Source organism: Calidris pugnax, unplaced genomic scaffold, assembly GCF_001431845.1.
Source record: "Calidris pugnax isolate Ruff unplaced genomic scaffold, ASM143184v1 scaffold147, whole genome shotgun sequence".
NCBI classification, from domain to species: Eukaryota; Metazoa; Chordata; class Aves; order Charadriiformes; family Scolopacidae; genus Calidris; species Calidris pugnax.
The window spans coordinates 3,190,168-3,212,366 of NW_015092359.1; the positions used below are offsets into that span (position 1 = coordinate 3,190,168).

The window sequence follows — 22,199 nt, forward strand, 5'->3', positions numbered from 1 at the left end:
GCTCCAAAACCCCACTGCCACCTCTTCCCCCCCGCCACCCACGATGGGGTGACCCTGGGGACACCGGGTGACAGCTTGGGGCTGTCCCTGCTGTGGAGGTGACATCAAGAAGGAGGTCTCCAAGAGAGTGGCGTCCTCCCCCCCACCACCCCATGGTAGAGGTAGCGTGCAGGGCGAGCCTCGTTAAGCGACGAGCCTCGTTAAGCGACATCTTCCAGCGCCCTTTGCCTTCCCTCCTGCCCGCCCCAGGGACGTGCTGCCCCTGACCTGCTTGGCTCAGGTCCCACAGGGAGCCCTGAAGCCAGCCAGGAAGGACCAAGCCCTGGCAGACCAGGAGTCCATGCCCCACGGTGCGTGGGTGGATCTTGCTCCTTTAACGTGGGGCCTCCTTAAAACAAAAAAAAAAAAATAAAATAAAAGGCTGCCATCCAGGTTGGAGGCAAGCCCTCGCCAAGGGGGGGCTGATGATGAATCTTCCCCACCCTCTTTGCTTATCAAGATAGCGGCTAGGAAAAGGTCCTCCTCCGAAGCCACCATTGAAAGGCCATTGCCACCTCGAGGTGGACCCCCGCAGGCTGGGCTGAAACTTTAAAGCAATTATCCTCCCGTTAATTTTGCTGAAGAGCCTCTGTGCTGAGTTCTCACTTGAGTGGGTGTCCCCTGGGCAGAGCCAGGAGAGCAGAGCCTTGATTTCCCCTCCCAAGACTAAAAGAAGGCACATTGCTTATGGAACCATCACGCCGGAGAAGCCAAGACCAAGCTCCCCAAGCCTGGTGGTGATGCTGATGGGGTGGGAGGAACCACATCCATCTCTGAACATCCGTCCACCTCTGAACATCCAAGAGGTGGAGCCAGGCCACCCCAGCAGCGCTAGGAAAGAGGAGATGTGTTTGCTGGTGGCTGGTTAACGCCTCGTTAAGCCCCTGGCTGTTGCTTTGCTGGATGGAGCTGTAAAAATCCAGCTGGGATGACAGCCTTTTCAGCCACTGTGTTATTAATCTCACCATTAACACTAGGTTTTCACCTTAGTCATACGTGGTGGAGTCTACCTGTTGCCCAACAGATACTTCCCCTCTGGTTTCACACCTCCTGGTTTTGGAGATGACTTTTTTTTTTTTTTTAATCTTTACAATTTCAGGTAGTGTTGTTTCTGTAGTGAGCGAAGGTGGACAGGAAAAAAAATAATCAGTGGTCCTTGGGGAAAAAAGGAACCCCAGAGGTGTCCCTATGAGGAGCTCTGCTGGCCCTCCCCGGTCCCGAGTGGCTAACGGCGAGCGTGGCCGCTCCCCCGCCATTAATTAAACTAACAGCCAAGTGTTTGCATCTTCCAGACACTCGGCCTTCCCTCTGAGGAACGCTCTTCCCCAGAGCTGAATCATCAGTGTCTCCCTTAGTCAAGTTAGGTCATGGTGTTGGCGCAATGTTTTCAGTGTTGGGAACAGGAATGAGGAGATTAACCCCTAATGACACTCCGCCGTTAATTAACGAGCCAGGGAGACCAACGTGGGGGAGTGGGGGAGATTAGTGCCATCGTCTCAGTCTCTGCTGAGTCAGCACAATGTTTTTGGTTGTTTGTTTTTTTTTTCCCCACCACCAGTTGGGTTTTGAGGGACCCATGGTAGCGGGGAGTGTGATTAATGAAGGTTGTGGGTGGGCACAACTTTCTCATGCCAGGAGGGACCTCCCATCTCCCACAGGGATACGGTCTGGGCACAGGCCCCCGGGGAAGAGGTGCTCATAGCCTAGACCTTATGGATGGGCTTATGGATGTCACTGGAGGAGAGGAGGGTCCCCCTGCCTTCGAGAAGGTGTCCAGTGCCCAGGCTTTGCTTTAGCTCCAAGTCCCACACTGTGCACATGAGATCACCCACCCAACCACAAGGGAAGCGTGAAGGTGTCACCCAGCCCGAGTCTCCCAAACGCTTTCACTTCTGGTTTTGCATCTATCCCAAGAATTAATATTTATTTATTTTTGAAGGTAGCGATAAGGCTTCCCCTCCTTACTCCGTTGGGTTTTCTGTTGGTCTTTGTCATCTCGACGCCTGCTCACCCTCCTCCTCTGCCATTCGTTCCGTAGTTCACCACGGGCACCTGTAACGAGGTGGCGGTGCATAGCTGCGAGCTCTGCGGCAAGGGCTTTCGCCTCCAGCGGATGCTCAACCGTCACATCAAGTGTCACAGCCAGGTGAAGAGACACTTGTGTACCTTCTGTGGAAAGGGCTTCAACGACACCTTCGATCTGAAGAGACACGTCCGGACCCATACCGGTAAGAAGGTGTTCCGGGGGGAGATGGGGAGCTCGTGGACGGCTCTTGGGAGTGGGAGGTGGGAGAAGGATGAGGAGATGGTCAGGGTAACCCTCAAGACAAGAGGGTAACCCTCAAGACAACCCACATGACAATCCTACAAACCCCGGGTAGACAACATTTGCAAAAGCCAGCAGGGATGCACTGGAGGAAAGGGAAAGACTGGGCAGATTAAAGTCCTGGGACTAGCAAAATTTGAGGAGAAGTAATGAAATCCATGTGAAACAGTCCGGGTGCGCGAACTGCCATCCAGATGCGGTGTAGACATGGCCAGGAGACCAGGATAACCCACCCGGGATGACCCACTGTGGGGTTCCTGGGAGTCCAGCGTGGAGGGGTGAGCGCAGGCGGGCGGTGGATGAAAGTGCTTTGCCCTCTAGAGGCAACGAGAAGCAGTTTTTTGGTTTGTTTTTTTTTTTTTTTGGTGAACCTTCCTCGCTGGCCGTCCTGCGGGATGGGGTTAGGGCTTGATTTTGGCACCACCTGGGAAAAAAAAAAAACAAACCAGAGCATGGTTCATGCTGTGCCTCCAGCTTTTTCTAGGGAATGTAGGCAACGCATCTGACTTCTGCTAACCCTGCTCGCTGCGTGCCTGCCCCTCTTGGAGGTGTTTCCCTCCACGCATCCAGCCATCCAGATGAGGTTGGACACTGGCCCAAAGCGTCTCTGTGCTCGCTTGTGGTGCGAGTCACAGCACGGGTTGAAAAGCAGGAGCAGTGGGTTGAAAATATCCCGGCAGCAGTTCCTGCCCTGGGTTGAGGGTGGGTAAAAAAAGTTGCCGTTAGCCTGGGCTTTGTTCCCTCCTCCCTTCTTGCACCTACACCAGGCGTACGGGTGGAACTGAGGATGCTGTGATTGGCCATGATGGCCCTAGAAGAAAGAAAAGCCATCCCTTTCCCTTCTCTGCTCATTCCTGCTCCCATATCACTCCCCCAGGAGCAATATGAAGGGATTCACTTTCCGTGGCCACTGTCTTTGTTGAAACCAGATCAGTTGACTCAAATCTCAGAATCATAGAGTGGTTTGGGTTGGAAGGGACCTTAAACATCATCGAGTTCCAAACTCTCTTGCCATGGGCAGGGACACCTCCCACCAGACCAGGTTGCTCCAAGCTCCATCCAGCCTGGTCTTGAACCCCTCCAGGGATGGGGCAGCCACAGCTTCTCTGGGCAACCTCTTCCAGTGTCTCACCACCCTCACAGCAAAGAATTTCTTCCTTATATCTAATCTAAATCTCCCCTCTTTCAGTTTAAAACTGTTCCTTCCGGGTCCTATCGCTCCACTTCCTGACAAAGAGTCCCTCCCCAGCTCTCCTGGAGCTCCCTTCAGATCTTGGAAGGCTGCTCTAAGGTCTCCCTGGAGCCTTCTCTTCTCCAGACTGAACAACCCCAGCTCTCTCAGCCTGTCCTCACAGCAGAGGTGCTCCATCCCTCTGATCATCTTCGTGGCCCTCCGCTGGACCCGTTCCAACAGGTCCATGTCCTTCCTGTGCTGAGGCCTCCAGAGCTGGACACAGAGCTCCAGGTGGGGTCTCAGGAGCGCAGAGCAGAGGGGTAGAATCCCGTCCCTGGCCCTGCTGGCCACACTTCTCTTGATGCAGCCCAGGATGGGGTTGGCTTTCTGGGCTGCCAGTGTGCACTGCCGGCTCATGTGGAGCTTCTCATCCACGAGCACCCCCAAGTCCTTCTCCTCAGGGTTGCTCTCAGTCCATTCTCTGCCCAATCTGTATTTGTGCCTGGGATTGCTGTGACCCAGGTGCAGGACCTTGCACTTGGCCTCATTGAACTCATGAGTTTCGCAAGGGCCCACCTCTCCAGCCTGTCCAGGTCCCTCTGGATGGCATAATCCAGCTCACCGGTCACAGAAGTGCTTATCCAAACCTGTAGCAAGGAGAAAGCAGCCTTTTTGTTTCTCTTTCTTTTTCTTAGTGGAAGTGATGGTTTAAATCACATATTGACCCCATCCTCAGCAAGCAAGATGCTTTCTGGCAGGCCAGGCTGGCTGTGCTCATGAGGCTCTGGCTTTGCATTGCGGGGCAGCCAGAAGATGCATCCACCCCATCTCCTGGCCACATTCCAACTTTCCACATCCTATGGGACCGGCCGACTATTTGGGCTCCCTCTGCAATGCCCCCTTTTTTTTTTGGCTGAGGCACCATTACCCAGGCAACCTGCTAGAGGTGACGTGAGTTTGTTGGTGGGCAGGTGAGCTGTTTCTTAGCAGTAGAGCTGAGGAAAACAATGTCGCCTGTTTCAGTTGGAAAGCATTGGCTGGCACCAGCATTTTGGGCCGGTTTGGTTTTGTTTGCAAAGCTCTCATGTGGAAAGGAAAGCTGCGGGCTGCGAGCAGGGAGCCACCGCGGGGGTACGGCTGAAGGATGGGGTTGACCTGTCCCCTCATCAAGCTGTCCCCTCATCCTTTGAGACTCGGAAACTAAATCCAAGAGGGTCTTGGAACAGAAGCTAAAAATATGTATATGCTGTGGCAGGTGGCATTGAACTTGCTATGCAGGAGTGGAGCCAGTTTTGTGAAGTTCTTTGTACCGGGCAGAAGTGAAAACCCACTGTCCTGGAAATGGGACTTTTAATGTCCCCAAATCTACTCGGGGAAATCCAGCATCACTATTTCTCCTCTCCGGAGTAAAGCCAGGATGAACATTCACATACATCGTATTTACCTGGTGCCTTGGGTTAGGAGGGCAATGAAGGCTGCCTGGCACAGTGGTTAATAAGGTCCTGTCATGTTTCCAGGCTGAAATGTGGCATCTCTGAAGGTGGTGGCCTTTTCTACGTCAAAGTTGATTGCGGTTCAAGAAAGCTAGGCTATATTTAAATGTTAAAAAGAAGATAAATAAGCCAGAAGTGGTCGTGTTGGCTTTATTCTGTAGCTATGGGTGCTCATCTATGTGTGCTTCACTGAATTTTGGTGTTCCAGTGGAAATTGCCATGCAGCATTTGTAACCAGCCTGTGCAACAGCAGGGTGGCCTCAGAGAGTGGGAAAGCCAAACGTCCCAGCCTAGCTTCATGGCCTAAGCAGACTTGAACATTAAAAAGTAACTAATATGCACGGTAAAATCAAATTTTAAAGTGGTTTCCTAAGTAAGGAAGAGGTTCCCATAGCCCTGATGGGCTCTGCCATCCTGGCATGACCCCTCTTGTGCTTGTGTTGATGCCTGTGGAGCGCTGTTGGCATCAGGAACCAAGGAAGGCGGCGGCTTAAATTGCCTCCCATGAGCATGGAAGGGCACCCAAAATACTGTTTGTAAAGGATACATTTTTGTGGGTGAATCATAATTCTCTCCAGCTGCAGTTTAATGAAACTGAAGCAGCAGTAGGTGTCATAGGTCTGATGTTCTACACGCTTGTGTCTCACCTTCCGCTGGGAAGAGAGAGGGGCTTAGGTAGCTCCTGGCATCAGTTTTAAGGCTGGTCTTTGCTTGAAAACTTACTGAGCCAGTCTAGTAAGCAAAATCACAGCTGCTTTAGGTTTTTCCAAGTGTCGATAAACCCTCAGCTATTTGTCATTCAAGGGCCGGGAGGTGGTTGTTGTTAAATTGGTGCTGGTTGGTGGTAAAATGGGTACTCTTTACGGCTCGGTATTTTTACAGTGTTGGCTGGTTGTACTGAGCAAAACTGCCCGGGCACTCAAATCCCAGGGCAGCCCCTTCTCCCTCCTCTGGAGACACAGGACCTTACACCTCTTTCATCTTCACACACTTCTAGAACTGGAGCTTGTCACCTCAGTCATCACATTTGTATTCTATGAGAAGGCTCTCCCTCCTTTGAAGCGCTGCGATCGCTCTATGTTCACGTTGGGCTGCCCTTCACCTGAGACTCATTAGGCTTTGCTCACTAAAAGAGAAAAATTAACTTCTTACTGAGACACAAGTTTTCATTAATTATAAAAGCCAAAATGAAAGATGAAAACCCGTAAGTTTTCACCTAATCACGGGACTTCAAAAAGTCAGGGCTCTGAAGGAGTAAGTTTTGCAAGAGTCGGTAACGGCTTCTTCATTAGGACCAAAGCGCTGACGGGCATGTGTTGTTCTCAGCATCTGCCTACGTCGTCTCAAAACACCTCTAGATTTTCTATTCCTAAATATATCAACCCATTCCTGAAGATCTTAGTCTGAAGGCAAGATCATAGAATCATAGAATGGTCAGAGTTGGAAGGGAACTTAAAGATCATCTAGTTCCAACCCCCTGCCCTGGGCAGGGACACCTCCCACCAGACCAGGTTGCTCCAAGCCCCATCCAGCCTGGCCTTGAACCCCTCCAGGGATGGGGCAGCCACAGCTTCTCTGGGCAACCTCTTCCAGTGTCTCACCACCCTCACAGCAAAGAATTTCTTCCTAATATCTAATCTAAATCTCCCCTTAAAACTGTTACTTCTCATCCTATCGCTCCACTCCCTGATCAAGAGTCCCTCCCCACCTCTCCTGTAGCCCCTTTAGGTACTGGAAGGCCATTATAAGATCTCCCTGGAGCCTTGTCTTCTCCAGGCTGAACAACCCCAGCTCTCTCAGCCTGTCCTCATAGCAAAGGTGCTTCAGTCCTCAGATCATCTTCATGGCTATTCCAACAGGTCCATGTCCTTCCTGTGCTGAGGACTCCAGAGCTGGACACAGAGCTCCAGGTGGGGTCTCACCAGAGCAGAGCAGAGGGGCAGAACCCCCTCCCTGGCCCTGCTGGCCACACTTCTCTTGATGCAGCCCAGGATGGGGTTGAGTTTCTGGGCTGCCAGTGCACTTTGCCAGCTCATGGTGAACTTGTCATCCACCAACACCCCCCAAGTCCTTCTCCCTGGTGAACTTGTCATCCACCAACACCCCCGAGTCTTTCTCCTCAGGGAGAAGTCCTTCTCCTCTCTCCGTAAATCAGAAGGGTAACCGCTGCCTTTGAACGTTGCAGGGATTCGGCCTTACAAATGCGAGGTTTGCAACAAAGCCTTCACCCAGCGCTGCTCCCTGGAGTCCCACCTCAAGAAGATCCACGGCGTGCAGCAGCAGTACGCCTACAAACAGAGGCGAGACAAACTGTACGTGTGCGAAGACTGCGGCTACACAGGCCCCACGCAGGAGGACCTGTACCTCCACGTCAGCGACGTGCACCCCGGAAGCGCTTTCCTGAAAAAGACCTCAAAAAAACTCGCAGCCGTTTTGCAAAACAAACTCAGCCCTGTCCTGCAGAGGAACTCCAAAGACGACGACAAGGATGAGTAACACGGTGGATTACAGTGGTCTAAGAGGAATGAAGTTTACATGTAGGACTACGTATATATTATTTTTTTTTTAAAAAAAAAAATAAAAAACCAAAACGATTTTGAAAGAAATCCCTGAAATGAAAGGGACCGTTAATGGGGACTCCCTTGATGTTGGTAGAACCTCAACTTGAAAGAAATATTCCCACACACAATGCAACCATTGGACTTTTTATCTGGTCGAGGCAAATGGAAAACTTGGAAGAGGCCGTCACGTCTTGGATGGAATATTGACCAAACTGACATTCAGGCACCCCATTTCAGCTCTACCACGCGTCCGAGCAGCCGTTGACAAACACGTTTGCCTTTTCCCCAGTGTAATTTTGCAAAGATAATAACCGTTACCTCCCGTACAAATTACTTTTGGGAGGTTTAGGTGAAAAGTGCCATGTTAAGAGCAGCTACTTAGTACGTTGTTCTATGCAAAATGGATTAAAATGGTCTTACAGGAATACACTGTATCGGTAGATAAGTTAAAATGTGCAAATAACCTTAATTCTGCCCTCCGTGCAGTAAACTAATGATTTATGGAAGCATGATCCAAGGTGAGCTGGAGCTTTTTTTTAAAGGACGCAATCCTTTTTCCTTCCAAATTTTCCAGGGCAGAGTTATGGTTACGTTTAAGGTCCTTTAAGCTGTGAACTTATTTTATCATGTTTAGATTTAAGTGTAACCTTAACTCTGATGTTCCTGGACTTGCCAGGCTCACTTTGGGGATTATTACCCCATCCTTTTAACGTACATGAATATCAGCCCAGAAACCCAAAGAAAACACTTTAATGACTTGAAGACATGTATTTTTCTGTCATGATGAAATGCAATTTTGTGTATATTTTACGGCGTGTGTGTTTGTGTGCGTGTGTTTGGGGATTATTATTTTTTTTTTTTTTAGTTTTTAATGATTAAGTGCCTGTTCATGAATAAAACAGAGCGGTGCGATGCAGGAGAGGGAGATTTAGCCAGTCCCTGCCCCACCAGACAGATCAGTGCGAAAACATAGGCACAAATCTGGCCTCTCATCTGCAACCACTGTCATCTGTTCAGAGGGCTCCTGGTGAGGCTAATGGCACAAGGGAAGGAGGTGGCGACGATGATGAGGGTGCTGGTACTACATCTCTGTGCTTTTGCACTTCCCCTAGAGTCCTGCTCCAGCTCCTGTTGACCCAGGACAACCAAGAAGGTAGACTCGGGACTGTGGTGTGTGAATTTAGGGATTTTTAGGAAGAAAAAGGGAGAAGGGTGCCCATAACTGGTGTTGCTGAAACCACCACCGCCTGACACTGAGACTCCAAAGAAGCTGCTGCAGCCTTTAAGGGGCACTTGGGGTGTCTGTATGAGAAAGCCAGGGTGGGGTGGTGACATCCTCAGCAGCCACAAGTTACTCCAGTCCATGTGTACGTTATTCAGCTGTCCCTTAACACTAAGCAGGTTTTACATCAATTTAAAATGCCTAACAATTAATGGCTTTCATTCGTAAATTCCAAAAAAATTCATTACCTGCTCAAAATAAAGCTGTACAGCCGGGGAGGATATGCTGTATTCTATACACATCGAAACGACAGCTGAAAAGCAGCCCACCTCAAATCCAGAGTCATAGCCAGGACCTTCATAATCATTACTACTAAAATGATAGATTCTAAAGTGTGTCTGCAAGAAGCACAAAAATCTTCTCACCTTGCCTCAGTTTTGTACAGGCATCCGCTTGGGGTTTTGTGGGGAGAAGCTTCTAGGGGTTTTAAAGCCTTTCCAATGATATTAATACTTTATTCAGCCCAACTGTCGGTGCTTGGGACCTTGAAAACGAGGGTAATAAAGCGATGCTACTGTGTAAAGACCAAACTTGTCATCCTATGTAACAGGAAAGTTGGCAGAACGCTTTAATGAAGTAGGAAGTCCACAGGAAGGAAAGAAAGACAGAAAATAAAATAAAAAGAAGCAGCATCTGAAGTAAATGAGAAGATCCCAACTTTGCAAATAGAGCTAACTGATCCCCAGCTCTTCCGAGACGATGCCGTTGTCACTGGCTCTGAGTGAAGCGTGCGTGCTTAAAAATGCAGGGACAAAATTGCCTGGCTAAGGAAAGAGTCAACAGCAGTTTGTGTTGGGAGGGACATCCCCTCCCACCAAAACCCACCCAGCAAAGTGGGACTGTTTGGTAGAGTCCACCTGAGCACAGTGACTCCCCTTGACCTCCCCTGCAAAGGGTCGGCGTGCTTAGCTCTGCTGACCCCTCAGCCCTTGCTGAGGGACACATTTCATGTGTGTGTGTGTGGATGGGGGGGGGTGTTCTCTCCTGTAGCACACACCGCTTCTGATTTCGATCCAAGACCACCGCTTTTCCTGCCCAAAGAGCCACAGACACATTAGGGTGGTCCCTCTGTGTGATCCCAGCCAAAGCAAGCACCCACAGCACCAGAGAAAAGGAGGAGGTAAACAGCACAGGGAAGAAAAGCCGCTCCGGAGGGAGAGAGCAAAGCCCTGCCGAGCTGGATGCTACAGCTGGAGTAACTGCTCTGACTGGCCGCCTGGTTTTTCTCCAGAGGACAGGTACACCCTGTAGCAGATGCCTTGGGCATGTCAATTTAACAGTCTGGCAAGTTAAACTGGTCACAAAGCGGGTTTGAGTTTGCATGACGCTGGCAAGAGCCATCGGCCATTCTGTTAACGGGAGAAAAGTGGCACTACAGGAACACCCCAGAGCTCGCACGGGGAGGGACAGACGCTGGTGGCAACCAGAGCCTCACAACTGCCAGACACCAGCATCTTCCACTGCTACCCCCTCTGAAGGCTGCCTGCCTTCTCCTGCCTCTCTGATGGCACAGACCCCTCCGAGACTTAAAGACAAATGAACAAGGGTGAAGGCTCCAGGCTTGTCCTTATTTCCTAGCTGGCAGGATGAGGCTGAAATCTTACACGCTTCAAGAGACATCTAACGGCTGGATGAGGCACTGATGAAGGTGGCAATCCCACCCAGACATTGCCCAACTCTTCCACGCTCTCTCAACGTATCCAATCCCAATGGACACAGGGAATTCAGCACGTTTTATCTTCTGCTTCTGCCCAAGGTGGGTCTCGCCTCCTTGCTTATGCCCACCACATACCCACGGAGAGATCTTTCACAGAAAATGGACCGTGTTGACGTTGAACCACCCACTTGCTGAAGTTCTGTGATGTGGGAAGATACTGGTAAAACAGGTAGAACTTCTGAGTGCTCGCGCAGCATCGCTGTGGTTAGTCATCTCCAAACCCAGTTTCTCAGTCGCCACAGTTTGTCTTTTTAGATAGAAATCTAATTAAACAGAGAGTAATCATGCCATCACCAGGCCAGGTTTGAATAAACAAGTACCACTATAACTAAGTTTCGTTGCACAGGTTTCCACAGCTCAGTGCTCTGGGAGAGCAGAGATGAAGCGCTACAGAGGTTTAAGTTTCTTCATCAGCGAGCCTGCCCAGTGGGGTTTTTTTGGGTATAGTTCTGGCCGATTTTCTTGAAGCTTATGGGTTGGTTGTATTTTTATTTGTAATCTGCAGCGTTATTACAAAAACTAGTACAAACAACTCAGAGTAAACAAAGAGAAGGAGGAAAAAAGCTGCCCAGGTCTAGGACACACAAAGCGATACCTCTTGACATCATCAAGGCTTATTCATAAAAGCCAAGTCTACAGGCAGAGAGACAAGCTTCAGAAATAACTCTTCTGTTTCAGAACATCTATTCACAAACTTATTTGAAAAAAAAACACGAAACAAACCCAACTGACAAAACCCAACCAGCAGCTCTTTGTTTCTCAGAAGGCCCAGCTTCAAAGTGACAAGCCTGCTTTGATAAAGAAGCTCCCTAGCATTGGCCAACGCTATAATCCGGCACCGGAGACAGTGATTGCTTTCCCTTAGTATTTTAAATAAGTGCTTATGAGAACTTTGGTTATAATTCTCAGCATTGTTGCCGTAAGTAAAACCACAAATAGTAACAAGCCTGTTAATAGATACCTTTCAGATGAGCAAGAACTAAGCTGACTGAAACTCAGCCCACTATATTAATTTGTTTATCGTTTGCATTTCTCTAAGCTCAGACTATGCAGACGCCTTTCTACTTCAGTTCACCAACTTCATTTTCAAAGTCTCAGTTCTGCAGCAGGTGCTGTTTTGTTTTGTTTTTTTTTTTTTTTTCAAAAATGACAAAAGAAGGATGACTCGATTGAAAAACTTTCCTGCCAACCACAGGTTGTATAAGATCTGTGAGGAAAACCAGAGATTAATTAAGTTGACTCTGTCCAGCCAGGTCCCCTTAAGTCACCTACAATGTAAGGAAATACATGTGCCCCGCTCCAATTTTCTTTCTTTTTTATTGAGGGAGGGGAAACCCCCGCTTATTAAGAAAACGACTATTTTACTGAAGTTACTAAAAAAAAAGAATATGTATTCAAATGGAAGATTTAAACAAAGGATTCTTGCTTTGGCTCTGTGCTCACGCCGCGTGCTTCGGGCGTAGCTTAGTTTGGGTCAGTTTTTGTCTGTGTACTCTTCAAGGCGCAAAAGCCACTTATTCCAGTACCGCGAGCACAGGTTGGGATCCATGAAATGGGGATGGGCAGGGGAGCCGTCCTTGTAGGCAACCACAATGAGTCCACAGCTCACCTGCAGGGAGAAACAGCAGGCTGTCAGAAATCCAGTGTTAACAGGCAACCTGAATCAGCAATTCTGAACACTAAACCTCACTGTTAAAACATCGTCTTTAACATCTAAGTGCCTGAAATAAGAGACGAGGAACAAAAAGAGCAGTGATTTACCATAAAATACTTGGAGACTAATATTCAAATGGCTGAGAGTTCAAAGCTCTGGCTGGCTTTGGTGAAAACTGGAGGACTCAAACTCTGAGTATCCCAGTGACAGGGTCTATTTAAACCTTGCAGATCCTGGTAAAATTCCCACTGACCGATGAGGTTTTTTCTGGGGTCATATAACCTCATTGATGCCATTTCCCAGCATTGGTCTGAATGGAAACGGTGACTTTGGTGGGTTCCAACATCTCTCATACTTGACAAACAACTCTAATCCAACCCCCCGCACAGAGAAAGCGGTAGGGGACAGAAGGCTAATAGCAGAATTCTAGAATTCTGCTGTATTCACTCTATAAGGACCATGTCTGTTTAGTGCATAGGGAAGAGTGTAGCCAGCAGGTCAAGGGAAGTCATTCTCCCCCTCTACTCTGCACTGGTGAGGCCACAACTGGAGTACTGTGTCCAGTTCTGGGCTCCCCAGTTCAAGAGGGACAGGGAACTACTAGAAAGAGTCCAGCGAAGGGCAACAAAGATGATTAAGGGGTTGGAGCATCTCCCTAATGAAGAAAGACTGAGAGAGCTGGGACTCTTTAGTCTGGAGAAGAGAAGGCTGAGGGGAGACCTTATCAACGCCTACAAGTATCTCAAGGGAGGGTTGAAGGAGGAGGGAGCCAGACTCTTTTCAGTGGTTCCCACTGAGAGGACGAGGGGCAACGGGCACAAGTTGGAACATAAGAGGTTCCACTCAAATATGAGGAGAAACTTCTTCACGGTGAGGGTGACAGAGCCCTGGCAGAGGCTGCCCAGGGAGGGTGTGGAGTCCCCTTCCTTGGAGATTTTCAAGACCCGCCTGGATGCCCTTCTGAGTAACATGCTCTAGCTCTAGGCAATCCTGCTTCAGCAGGGGAGTTGGACTAGATGATCTCTATGGTCCCTTCCAACTCTAGAAATTCAGTGAAATTCAGTGCTTGTGTTTACTGATCTCCAAAATATCCTAGAATATTATATATCCTCTGAAGAGCCCATGAATTACCCTGCCCTCTTCTGCTTTATATTTTCCCCCCTTCAACGCTTTGTATTGAAGTAACAATCCTTCAGGCCAAGCAGACCTGGCTGGAATTGCATTTGGAGTCTTTAAAAGCATTATTCCACTGTCTTCTGATGAAGTGATTGACAATGCACTGATTTCCTCTGAGAAAACGCTGCAGAGCTTCCAAGCACTCTAAGTAAATCACTTAGAGTGATTTAAGGTAGGGAGAAATGAAAATAACGTGGGCGCTGCTGCTTGCCTTGACAGGTAGCAGGCCTACTGACCTGGAAGTCATAATTGGCATCATGATTTATGGCTCCAATATATGCTGCAACCTGTAGTGGGTTGTCAAAAGTATTCTTCAGAAGTGGCTTTGGTTTCTCCGAAGTTTTCCAGTCAATCACACACAACTGGCCTCTGCGTAAGAGAACAATAGAGGACAATGTTTTAAACTTAAGTTTAGTCATAGTGAGGAACAAAGGATGGGACAGCAAAAAGTTGTATCACTCTTAGCCTGTTTCACCCTGATGCCATGTTGCTCATTATTATGGCTAAGTCTCTTCCACCCTGGCAGTTTAGAACTCAAAAATCAAGACTTAACTAATATCTGCTGCAGTTCCCGGCAACTGCTGAGGAGCACCTAACCCTGCCTTGCTCATACCCAGCTCCAGTAAGGAATTCTCCACGGGGAACAACAGCACTTCTGCCATCGGGTTCACCTCTGGATTCATCCATTTGGTCCCTCCTAGAGATCTGTCCGAGTTCCTCCCAACAGCTCACCAACACACCTAGAATCATAGAATCATAGAATTTCCCAGGCCGGAAGGGACCTCCAAGGGTCATCTAGTCCGACCCCCCCGCAGTCAGCAGGGACACCCCCAACTAGACCAGGTTGCCCAGGGCCTTGTCGAGCCTCTCCTTGAATATCTCCAGGGATGGGGCCTCAACCACCTCCCTGGGCAACCTGTTCCAGTGCTCCACCACCCTCACAGTAAAGAACCCCCTTCTAATCTCCAGTCTAAATCTGCTCCCCTCCAGCTTGAAGCCATTGCCCCTCGTCCTGTCACTACAGGCCTTTCTAAACAGGCTCTCCCCAGCCTTCCTGTAGGCTCCCTTCAGGTACTGGAAGGCTGCTATTAGGTCTCCCCGGAGCCTCCTCTTCTCCAGGCTGAACAACCCCAGCTCCTTCAGCCTGTCCTTGTAGCAGAGGTGCTCCATCCCCCTGATCATCCTTGTGGCCCCTCCTCTGGTCCAGCCTGAGACAGGGGCTGGAGCTGCTGCTGTGTTCAGGGTTCTTAGGGAACCAGTACCTCACCGATACTTAGCCACGCAGTCCACCAGGCCCAGATACTGAAGAGTCTCATGCTGAACGGCACTTTCCAGGGCTTTCACCTCGCTGACATCTTCTAAGACATGCTGCACGCTCGCTAAGAAGCCGGAAATATCAACGTCATCTCTCTGCTCCTCAGCTGCCGTCTCTTCAGACAGAAATATAGATTCCAAAGCTGCATGAAAGAGCTCTCCTTGGAGGAAAAGATCTAAGAGAAATGGAAAACCCCCACATATTAGACACTACTTATAACACCTGACGGACGTGCATTCTAGATATTACACAACGTGGCTCTTAAACCAGTCCCAGTTTTCGTACTGAAAGCTTGAGGATGGGGGGAAAATGGAATGAGACAGAAAAATAAATCAAGTGTCAACAGTGAAATCAGTATCTCTTACATCATTGCATACTTTACTTCTTTGCACTAATTACTAAGAAATGAAACATGATTTTTAATTTACTGTTTATTCAAAGGCATTTGTGAATTTCTATGAATAAAAAATATTATTTCAGGCTGCTTTTGCTGCACTTGCTTCTTCTGCTGCATTGGTTTATTTGAATGGAACTAACCTCCTCCTGAAAAGGGTGGTCATAGTTCTAGGAGGAAGGGCTTATCTCAGAAATGATTCCAAGAAAGATATATTTAAATAGTTACCTTAGGTTCATTATCTCACCTTATTCACTGAAGTGTTTATTAACTCAAAAAGCACAGGCGCAGGATATTCAGCTTTAAATAGCACAATAATTCCTTTAAGGAGCGCTTGGGTATTTATCAACCTGCTACAAGCAGCTATCTACTATCCCTGAGGTCCTCCCAAACCCCCTTCAGTCCTACAGCTTGAGGGAAGTCACCTTTGTAGGTCTTGCAAATGAAAACCTCTAAATGCATGGTGATTTCATAGAAGGGGCTGTGTGCACTGAATAGTTACCGAAGAACTTCAACATGAACAGCAAGATACTATTTTTTTTTAACCACCCAAGGGGATCCGATTTCAGAATGCTTATTTCTATCTCGTTACAAAGTAGCTTTGCATCTGCAAACGAGCTTAGATTAACTGAGGTGCACTCATTCAGTCTTGCCCCTTGAAATGGAAACAATGGCTTCCCAAAACAGTTGACTTTTAGGGCCAGATGCTGCAGCTGCGCTAGCACATCCCAGTCAGCTACCCAGGCTACTGCTTCGACTTTGTAAACGCGCCGGTGGTTAGACTTACTTTTAGTATACTCTGCAAAACCATCTTTTCCAAGTTCCTGTATCATTTTCTGCTTCCACCTTTCTAGATAAAAGGCTTGCTGCGGAGACATGGTCTGCTGAAGAATACGAGTAACGCTGGGCATTTTTGTTTTTTGTAAAGGGATTTTCACGGGGAGGTTTGACTCACTGCTGAGAAGGGGAATTCTCTTGTTGGGGTTTATTAAAGGGACGCAGTTCTTGGGAGTCTTTGTTTCAGCTTTAACTGGAGGTCTGTGTTTATCAGGTGGCCCATACAACAAATTGTCTTCTTCAAGTATTGTCTCTGGTGTTTGGGCACTGGTTTTGTAAGATGTAACAGAGTAGACCAAGTTCTTGTATTTTTCTTGGTCAACTTGCTCGTAACTGTTTGCTTTTTTCTTCTTACCATAAAGACAAGTGGAGGTGGCCAGACACAAATATGGGGATTGGTTTTGGCAAAAAGGTATTTGAAAAATCATTCCCAGTTTCCCAGGTTTCCTGGACAGCAGCTGTAGGAATTTCATTCTGACAAGAAGCATTTGTGAGTAGTTAGAATTTTCTTTCTTCTGTTAGGAACAGCCTGTCGGTTACCATATTTCCCTCCTGTGGAAAAAGAAATTTGTGATTTCCAGAGTCATAAAACTCCACCATCAACCTCTTTTTGCCCTTTGCCAAACAATGAACTGATGTGGTCATAAACTGCCTTGATACAACTTATGCCACCAAAATTCCCTTAGATAAATAATACAATAGGAGAAAGAACGCAGCAAATCCATTGTTGGGAGGTATTAAAACCAATTAAGTTTATAGTGGATGCCCAGCTTAAGAGGATTGTGGGGACAAAGTACCTTTTTGTAGAATAAAAACATGTTTTTCTTTTGTAGACCTATGAGAAAGCAGACAGTGGCAGTATACGCATGCTAAAATTGGGAGACCCAAGACTGGAAAGCCAAGGAGAAACCAGATTCAAATAATTTTTTTAAAGATCAGAGTAAAATATAGAAGTATTTTTCTAAACTGAGTTTCAAACATAGCTGTCTTCTAAGACACTTAAGCAGTTTAAAAGCAAAAGCAGGATACCAGAATTATTGTGCACAGCACAGCTTTCCAAACCGCATTGCAATAGCAGTGCCAAATCCTGGGAAAGTTTACACACGTGGATAAAATGTAAACACTTGAATAGTGGCATTTAGATCAACACTAAATACTTGCAGAATTGAGGCCCTCTTCTCCTACTGAAACTTATCTGCTTACCATTACAAAGTTCCCTTCCATCCACCTGCAAACAAAGAATACAGGCAGTGCCAGAAGTTGCCAACTAATATCAGCTTTTTGTTCCTGAAAACGCTTTAACATCACTCTTTTTTTTCCCCCCCACACTTCTTACACGGCACTTCATACACCGCCCGAACTGTAGGCATCACAGAAAACATAAAAGCAGCAGCAGGAGTTATTTTGTATGGCCAGACCCTGCTCTCAGGCAGATCTGCAGTGACACCAATGTGTGGGTGCAGGCATCTGTCACACAGAAGAGTTTGCAAAAACGGGGCTGTCTCGGCTGCAGCTGATGAAATCAAGGCATCTTAGAACAAAAGCCTGAGACCTTGGACTCTGGTTCCGATAAATATTGTTCTTCTGTGAAGGACAAACCCCTCCAGCTGTAGATGTTTAATCAGGAGTAGACGCACTCCTTCTTTTCTTCCCTGGCTTTGTATTTTCACGCTGACTTTGTATGGTTTGGACAAATAATAACGGTTCTGTAACCTGATGGCATGTAACCTGATACAAAATTAACCAGGAAATCTAAGAAGCAAATCTGAACCAGGAAAATACAATTAGGTGGGATCAGAACTTTGTGTCATATAGCAGAGGCATTTCTGACTCAGTACCAGCTGCCCTACAGCCAGATTTGCCATGCTGTTGTTAAGCTGGTCTCACACAATCTTTAGTGAGGGTTTCCTATAATTACAATGTGTATCAATCAAAATAGTTAATGATTTTAAAACTGCTTCATGCTCCGCAACAGAGTAATGGAAAAAAATAATGGAAGCACCAACTGGTTAATTCTGTTACTGACTTTTTACAGTCTGATTAAACATAAAGCAAGCTACCTCACCGTTTAAGATACTTTGAATGTGTCACTCCCCCTTTTTAATTACTTTCTACTTAATATAAAATCTAATCTAATCTAAACCTGCTTTCCTTATCCAGCAGAACTGGGCTAAGTGGAGCTGCATATGTTTTCTCATTTTCCAGCTTTCACCAGCAAGAATGGACATGACTCTTGCTCTGAGGATCCTCTGACCTTCAAATTCCTTTCAAAACAGCTCTCCTGACTGCACATGAGAAAAGCGCAGTCAGATGCATTACGAAAGGACAAACCAGACAATTTCAACCATTTTAGTGGCAAGTTCTACCAAAAAATAAAACAACCTACTTTACACAGGTTACACAGCAGCAAGAAATTGGACTGTGTTCTGTAACTTAAGTTCTGTCCCGTTTCATTTCTTGGGCATGTGAGGAAGTTTCACAAATTTCAGTGAAACATAATCCAAGTTTATGTTACCTCTCATTTCTTGTATGATGTCAAAAAGCTGTTTTGACAGCTTGCTAGAAATTTGTAACATCATAAAGAGGTACTTTTTATGAAGTACACACGTTTCAATTTTTCAGTTCTCCTTGGGTTTTCAGTTAGTGAATTTTTTGTCTTCACTCTTACTACCAATTGTTCTAATAAATTTATTTTTAAGAAGCTCTCCCTGTTTTGTCACTTGACTATAAGGCAGCTCACTTCTGCAAAGCTGCTATGTAGCATTTACAGCAACCCATTCTTCTCAGAAGATAATCCCATTTTTTAATAGATTTTTCAGTGTTGGAATGGGATAGGTTACCTGACAGAATCTGTCCCTTGCTGAGAAAGAAATAATGAGCGATGTTAGCACATTACAACAGGGGTTGGTTTGTTGCAGGAGTTAACAAAACCCAGTAAAAGCTGCGAAGGGATATGTAAAGGTCTGACTTTAATACCATAAGCAAATTGCTTCACTGTATTTTTTCATCATAAAATGCAGTGCAGAAAAATTAATCTCTCCGCTCTTGGGGTGTACCTCCTAATAGAGCTGCTGAAGCTGTGATTTAAGATAAAACAGGAAAAACCCCCTCTTATTCCAATGTAATAGTAACCAAGCTTGTAATTTCTCAGGCTATTCTTTGATGACCATTAATATGTTAACTCGAGTGTATTAATCGGAACAGAATAAACGCTGGGTCAATGACTGTGTATTTATTACATTAGCCAGAGGACAAAATCAAAAGTTTATTCTGGCTTTGTATCAGCTGCAGGAAGCAAGATGATACCCGATTCAGCATAAAATTCACTTGTTGTAAGCTGCCCCCTCAATATTTTTGAAAGAATAAATTTATATCAGACAAGTGTTTCAAATCATGTGGCTATTAAAATATTCAGTATTACGAGCCCTAGAGCCAATTTATAACGTCGATGCAGCGCTTCATGTAACATCTAGCATGAACTTTAAATGCTTGTATCTAGCAGATTAAAGAATCATGTGCTTTTCAATAAACCACAGTGGCATTTCTGTGTAAATAACTTACATTTACAGGAAAGAAATGGAGTTGGAGTGGTCTGGATCTAGTCTTGTACATAAAGAATAGAATTTAATAGATATTTCTCTCAGCGGAAGTGTCTCCTTTCTCTCTGTAACAGTTTGTGTTTGAAAACTGGTAGAACTGCGTCAAGCATTGCATGATGAGCCACACTGGAGAACTGAACACAAATAAAATAACCTAGGGAAAAAAGAAATCAAACGGGGGACTTCTCGTAAGTTTCCCAAGATAGTTGACTTTGCAGCTCCAACAACAACTGCATTAACACAACTGAAGAAGTTTTTCCAGGATAGGAATGAGCAGCCTAAGTGAGGGAAACAAAAAAGAGTTGCTTAAGAAAGTGCTGAGGTCCATAAAAGCCTTCCTCCAACTACAGTTTCAGACAATCAGTATGGCTTTTTCTCCACAGCCACCCACCAAACAAACAAAAGCACTACTTTACTTCAGAGATAATAAGAGCGAGCACTACTAAACATAGTTACACATCTGCTACCCTGTGTCCCCAATCTGAGAACAGCAAATCTCCTGTTAAGGTATACTTTTAAGTCAACATCAGAGGCTTTTATCTGGGAAGAAGTACTACTATTTGATGCAGAAAGACAACAGTAACCTATCTTCTTGGTCGGAATGACCACTTTGTTCTTTTTCTGGTTATAGATCAATAATGCAGGTCTTTCACAGCTATAGCAATTTTAGGACTTTACACGCTTGCCCATTCCCTGCCTCTCAACCTCTCTTCCTTGGTTCCTCGTAGTTTGTAAGCTAAATTACAGAATCATAGAATGATATGGAGTTGGAAGGGACACCTCTGGAGATCACCTAGTCCAACCCACCTGCCAAAGCAGGTCCACCCAGAGCAGGTTGCACAGGACAGGGTTTGAATGTCTCCAGAGAAGGAGACTCCACCACCTCCCTGGGCAGCCTCTGCCAGGGCTCTACCACCCTCAAAGGAAAAAAGTTCCTCCTCATGTTTAGGTGGAACTACTTCTATTCCAGTTTGTGCCCATTTCCTCTTGTCCTGTCCCTGGGCACCACTGAAAAAAGACCAGCCCCGTCCTCTTGACACCCACCTTTTAAGTATTTATAGGCATTGATCAGATCCCCCCTCAATCTTCTCTTCTTCAGACTAAAAAGACCCAAGTTTCTCAGCCTCTCCTCGTAAGGGAAATGCTCCAGGTCCCTCATCATCTTTGTAGCCTCTGCTGTCCCCTCTCCAGCAGTTCCCTGTCCTTCTTGAACTGGGGAGCCCAGAACTGGTCCCAGTGCTCCAGATGGGGCCTCCCCAGGGCAGAGTAGAGGGGGACGATAACCTCCTCTACTAAATTGAAACTATCTGGGTTAAAAATACATCTCCATCTTTTGGGAAGCTAAGAGCATGGGGAGAAAAAAAGGAGATTTAAAAGAAATAATAATAATAAAAAAATTTAGCAACCCAGTTTAAAGCACTAGCCCACAGAGCTACAACAGATCAAAGGGACAACAAGCTTCAGCACTGGGAAGTGAATTAGCGGGAAACAGGGCTGTAACACAAAGTCAGCGTTTTTTGGCAAAGCAATCTGTGAAAGAGCTGGCCTAACCTCGGTGAGCAGCAAGTGCCCGCCAGCAGCCAGCCAGCCAGCCAACCCTTCTCCATAGGCACCAGGGGCCTGAAAACCCCAGACATGGCTGGGCAGCCTACACTTGTGGCAGGGCTTCCCCCTCCTTCTCTCTGGGAGAAGCCGGCCTGGACAAGAAGCCCTGCTCGACGCCGGCCTCACTCACCGTCTCAGCGGGCAGGGAGGTTAGAGACCCGAGGGTTGGGGGGGGGGGAAACAAGATTAGACTTGAAGGAGGTTTGGAAGAGGGAGCTGGGGGCTCGGCTACCGGGGAAGGCTGCTGCTCTCCCTCAGCTAACCCAGGCCCGGCGCTGAGGGAACACCCTTGCAGCCCCAACCACCACAACTCTCCCCAAGCCGCAGGTGCCCACCGAAGCGGCCACAGCCGGCCCGACCCCATCCCCGTAACCCTCACCGCCCAGCAGCCCCAAAGAGGGAGACCCGCGGCCACCATTACCTCAGCGCCGCGCTTCCCGCCACCGCCGCCGCCATCTCTGCGCAGGCGCGGCCCGGCCCCGGCGCCTGACGGGATCTGTAGTTCTCCCCCTTCGCTTCCGGAGGGAGCTCGGCCCTGGGGAGGGGAGGAGAAGGGGGCGTGCCTTTTCCCTTTCGCTTTTTTTTTCTTTTTTCTTGGCTGTTATTTAAAAAAAACTCTAAAGAGAATAACCCCAAGACTTTTAAAGCAAGGGAAAAAAAAAGGCAACAAAAATAGCGTTGCGCCGCCATCTTGGGTGAGGGCGAGCGGCACCCCGCCCTCACCCAAGATGGCCGCCGCCCCAGGGCCCTGCGTCGCGCAGGGCGGGGGGGGTGTGTCGCTGGCGGCGGGAGGCGGCCGCGGCTCCGCCCCGGGCTTATATGAGGCATTGGCGGCGGAGAGGGCGGTGAGCGGCTGGCCGTGGCTGGGCGACATGGCTTTGCTCCGGGAGGACGCGCAGAGCAAGGTGAGGGTGGCGGCCCGGGCCCGGCTGAGGCGAGGGTGTGGGGGTGCGGCCGTGGCCGTGCCCCACCGGGCTGAGGGCCGGGCCGGCCCTGCCGGCTGTGAGGGACCTCCCCGCCCCCCCCC

General features: G+C 47.6%; 3 protein-coding genes across 4 annotated transcripts in view; 2 read left to right on the plus strand and 1 right to left on the minus strand.

Moving 5' to 3' along the window:
• The first annotated feature begins 2,081 nt into the window (after positions 1-2,081).
• OVOL2 (ovo-like zinc finger 2) lies at positions 2,082-8,403 on the plus strand. Its single transcript, XM_014962400.1, has 2 exons — positions 2,082-2,267; positions 7,218-8,403. The coding sequence occupies exons 1-2, from the start codon at positions 2,153-2,155 to the stop codon at positions 7,526-7,528; spliced, it is 426 nt and encodes a 141-aa protein (XP_014817886.1). The 5' UTR covers positions 2,082-2,152; the 3' UTR covers positions 7,529-8,403.
• A 2,646-nt stretch (positions 8,404-11,049) lies between these two features.
• On the minus strand, positions 11,050-21,780 carry MGME1 (mitochondrial genome maintenance exonuclease 1). Of its 2 annotated transcripts, XM_014962365.1 has the most exons (6): positions 21,594-21,780; positions 19,530-19,721; positions 15,919-16,520; positions 14,690-14,912; positions 13,659-13,791; positions 11,050-12,201 (listed from the first exon to the last, which is right to left on the minus strand). In XM_014962365.1, exons 3-6 carry the CDS (start codon positions 16,454-16,456, stop codon positions 12,067-12,069), a joined length of 1,029 nt encoding a protein of 342 aa, XP_014817851.1. In that variant the 5' UTR covers positions 16,457-16,520; positions 19,530-19,721; positions 21,594-21,780; the 3' UTR covers positions 11,050-12,066. The 2 variants fall into 2 exon arrangements, with proteins under 2 accessions (XP_014817851.1, XP_014817850.1); XM_014962364.1 differs by lacking the exon at positions 19,530-19,721 and having other exon boundaries at positions 21,594-21,778.
• A 120-nt stretch (positions 21,781-21,900) lies between these two features.
• The window catches only part of SNX5 (sorting nexin 5), a 17,179-nt gene continuing 16,880 nt past the window's right edge, over positions 21,901-22,199 (plus strand). Inside the window, exon 1 of the mRNA XM_014962523.1 lies at positions 21,901-22,077. Coding sequence (XP_014818009.1) covers positions 21,901-22,077 — 177 coding nt within the window. The remainder of the gene's footprint in view (positions 22,078-22,199) is intronic.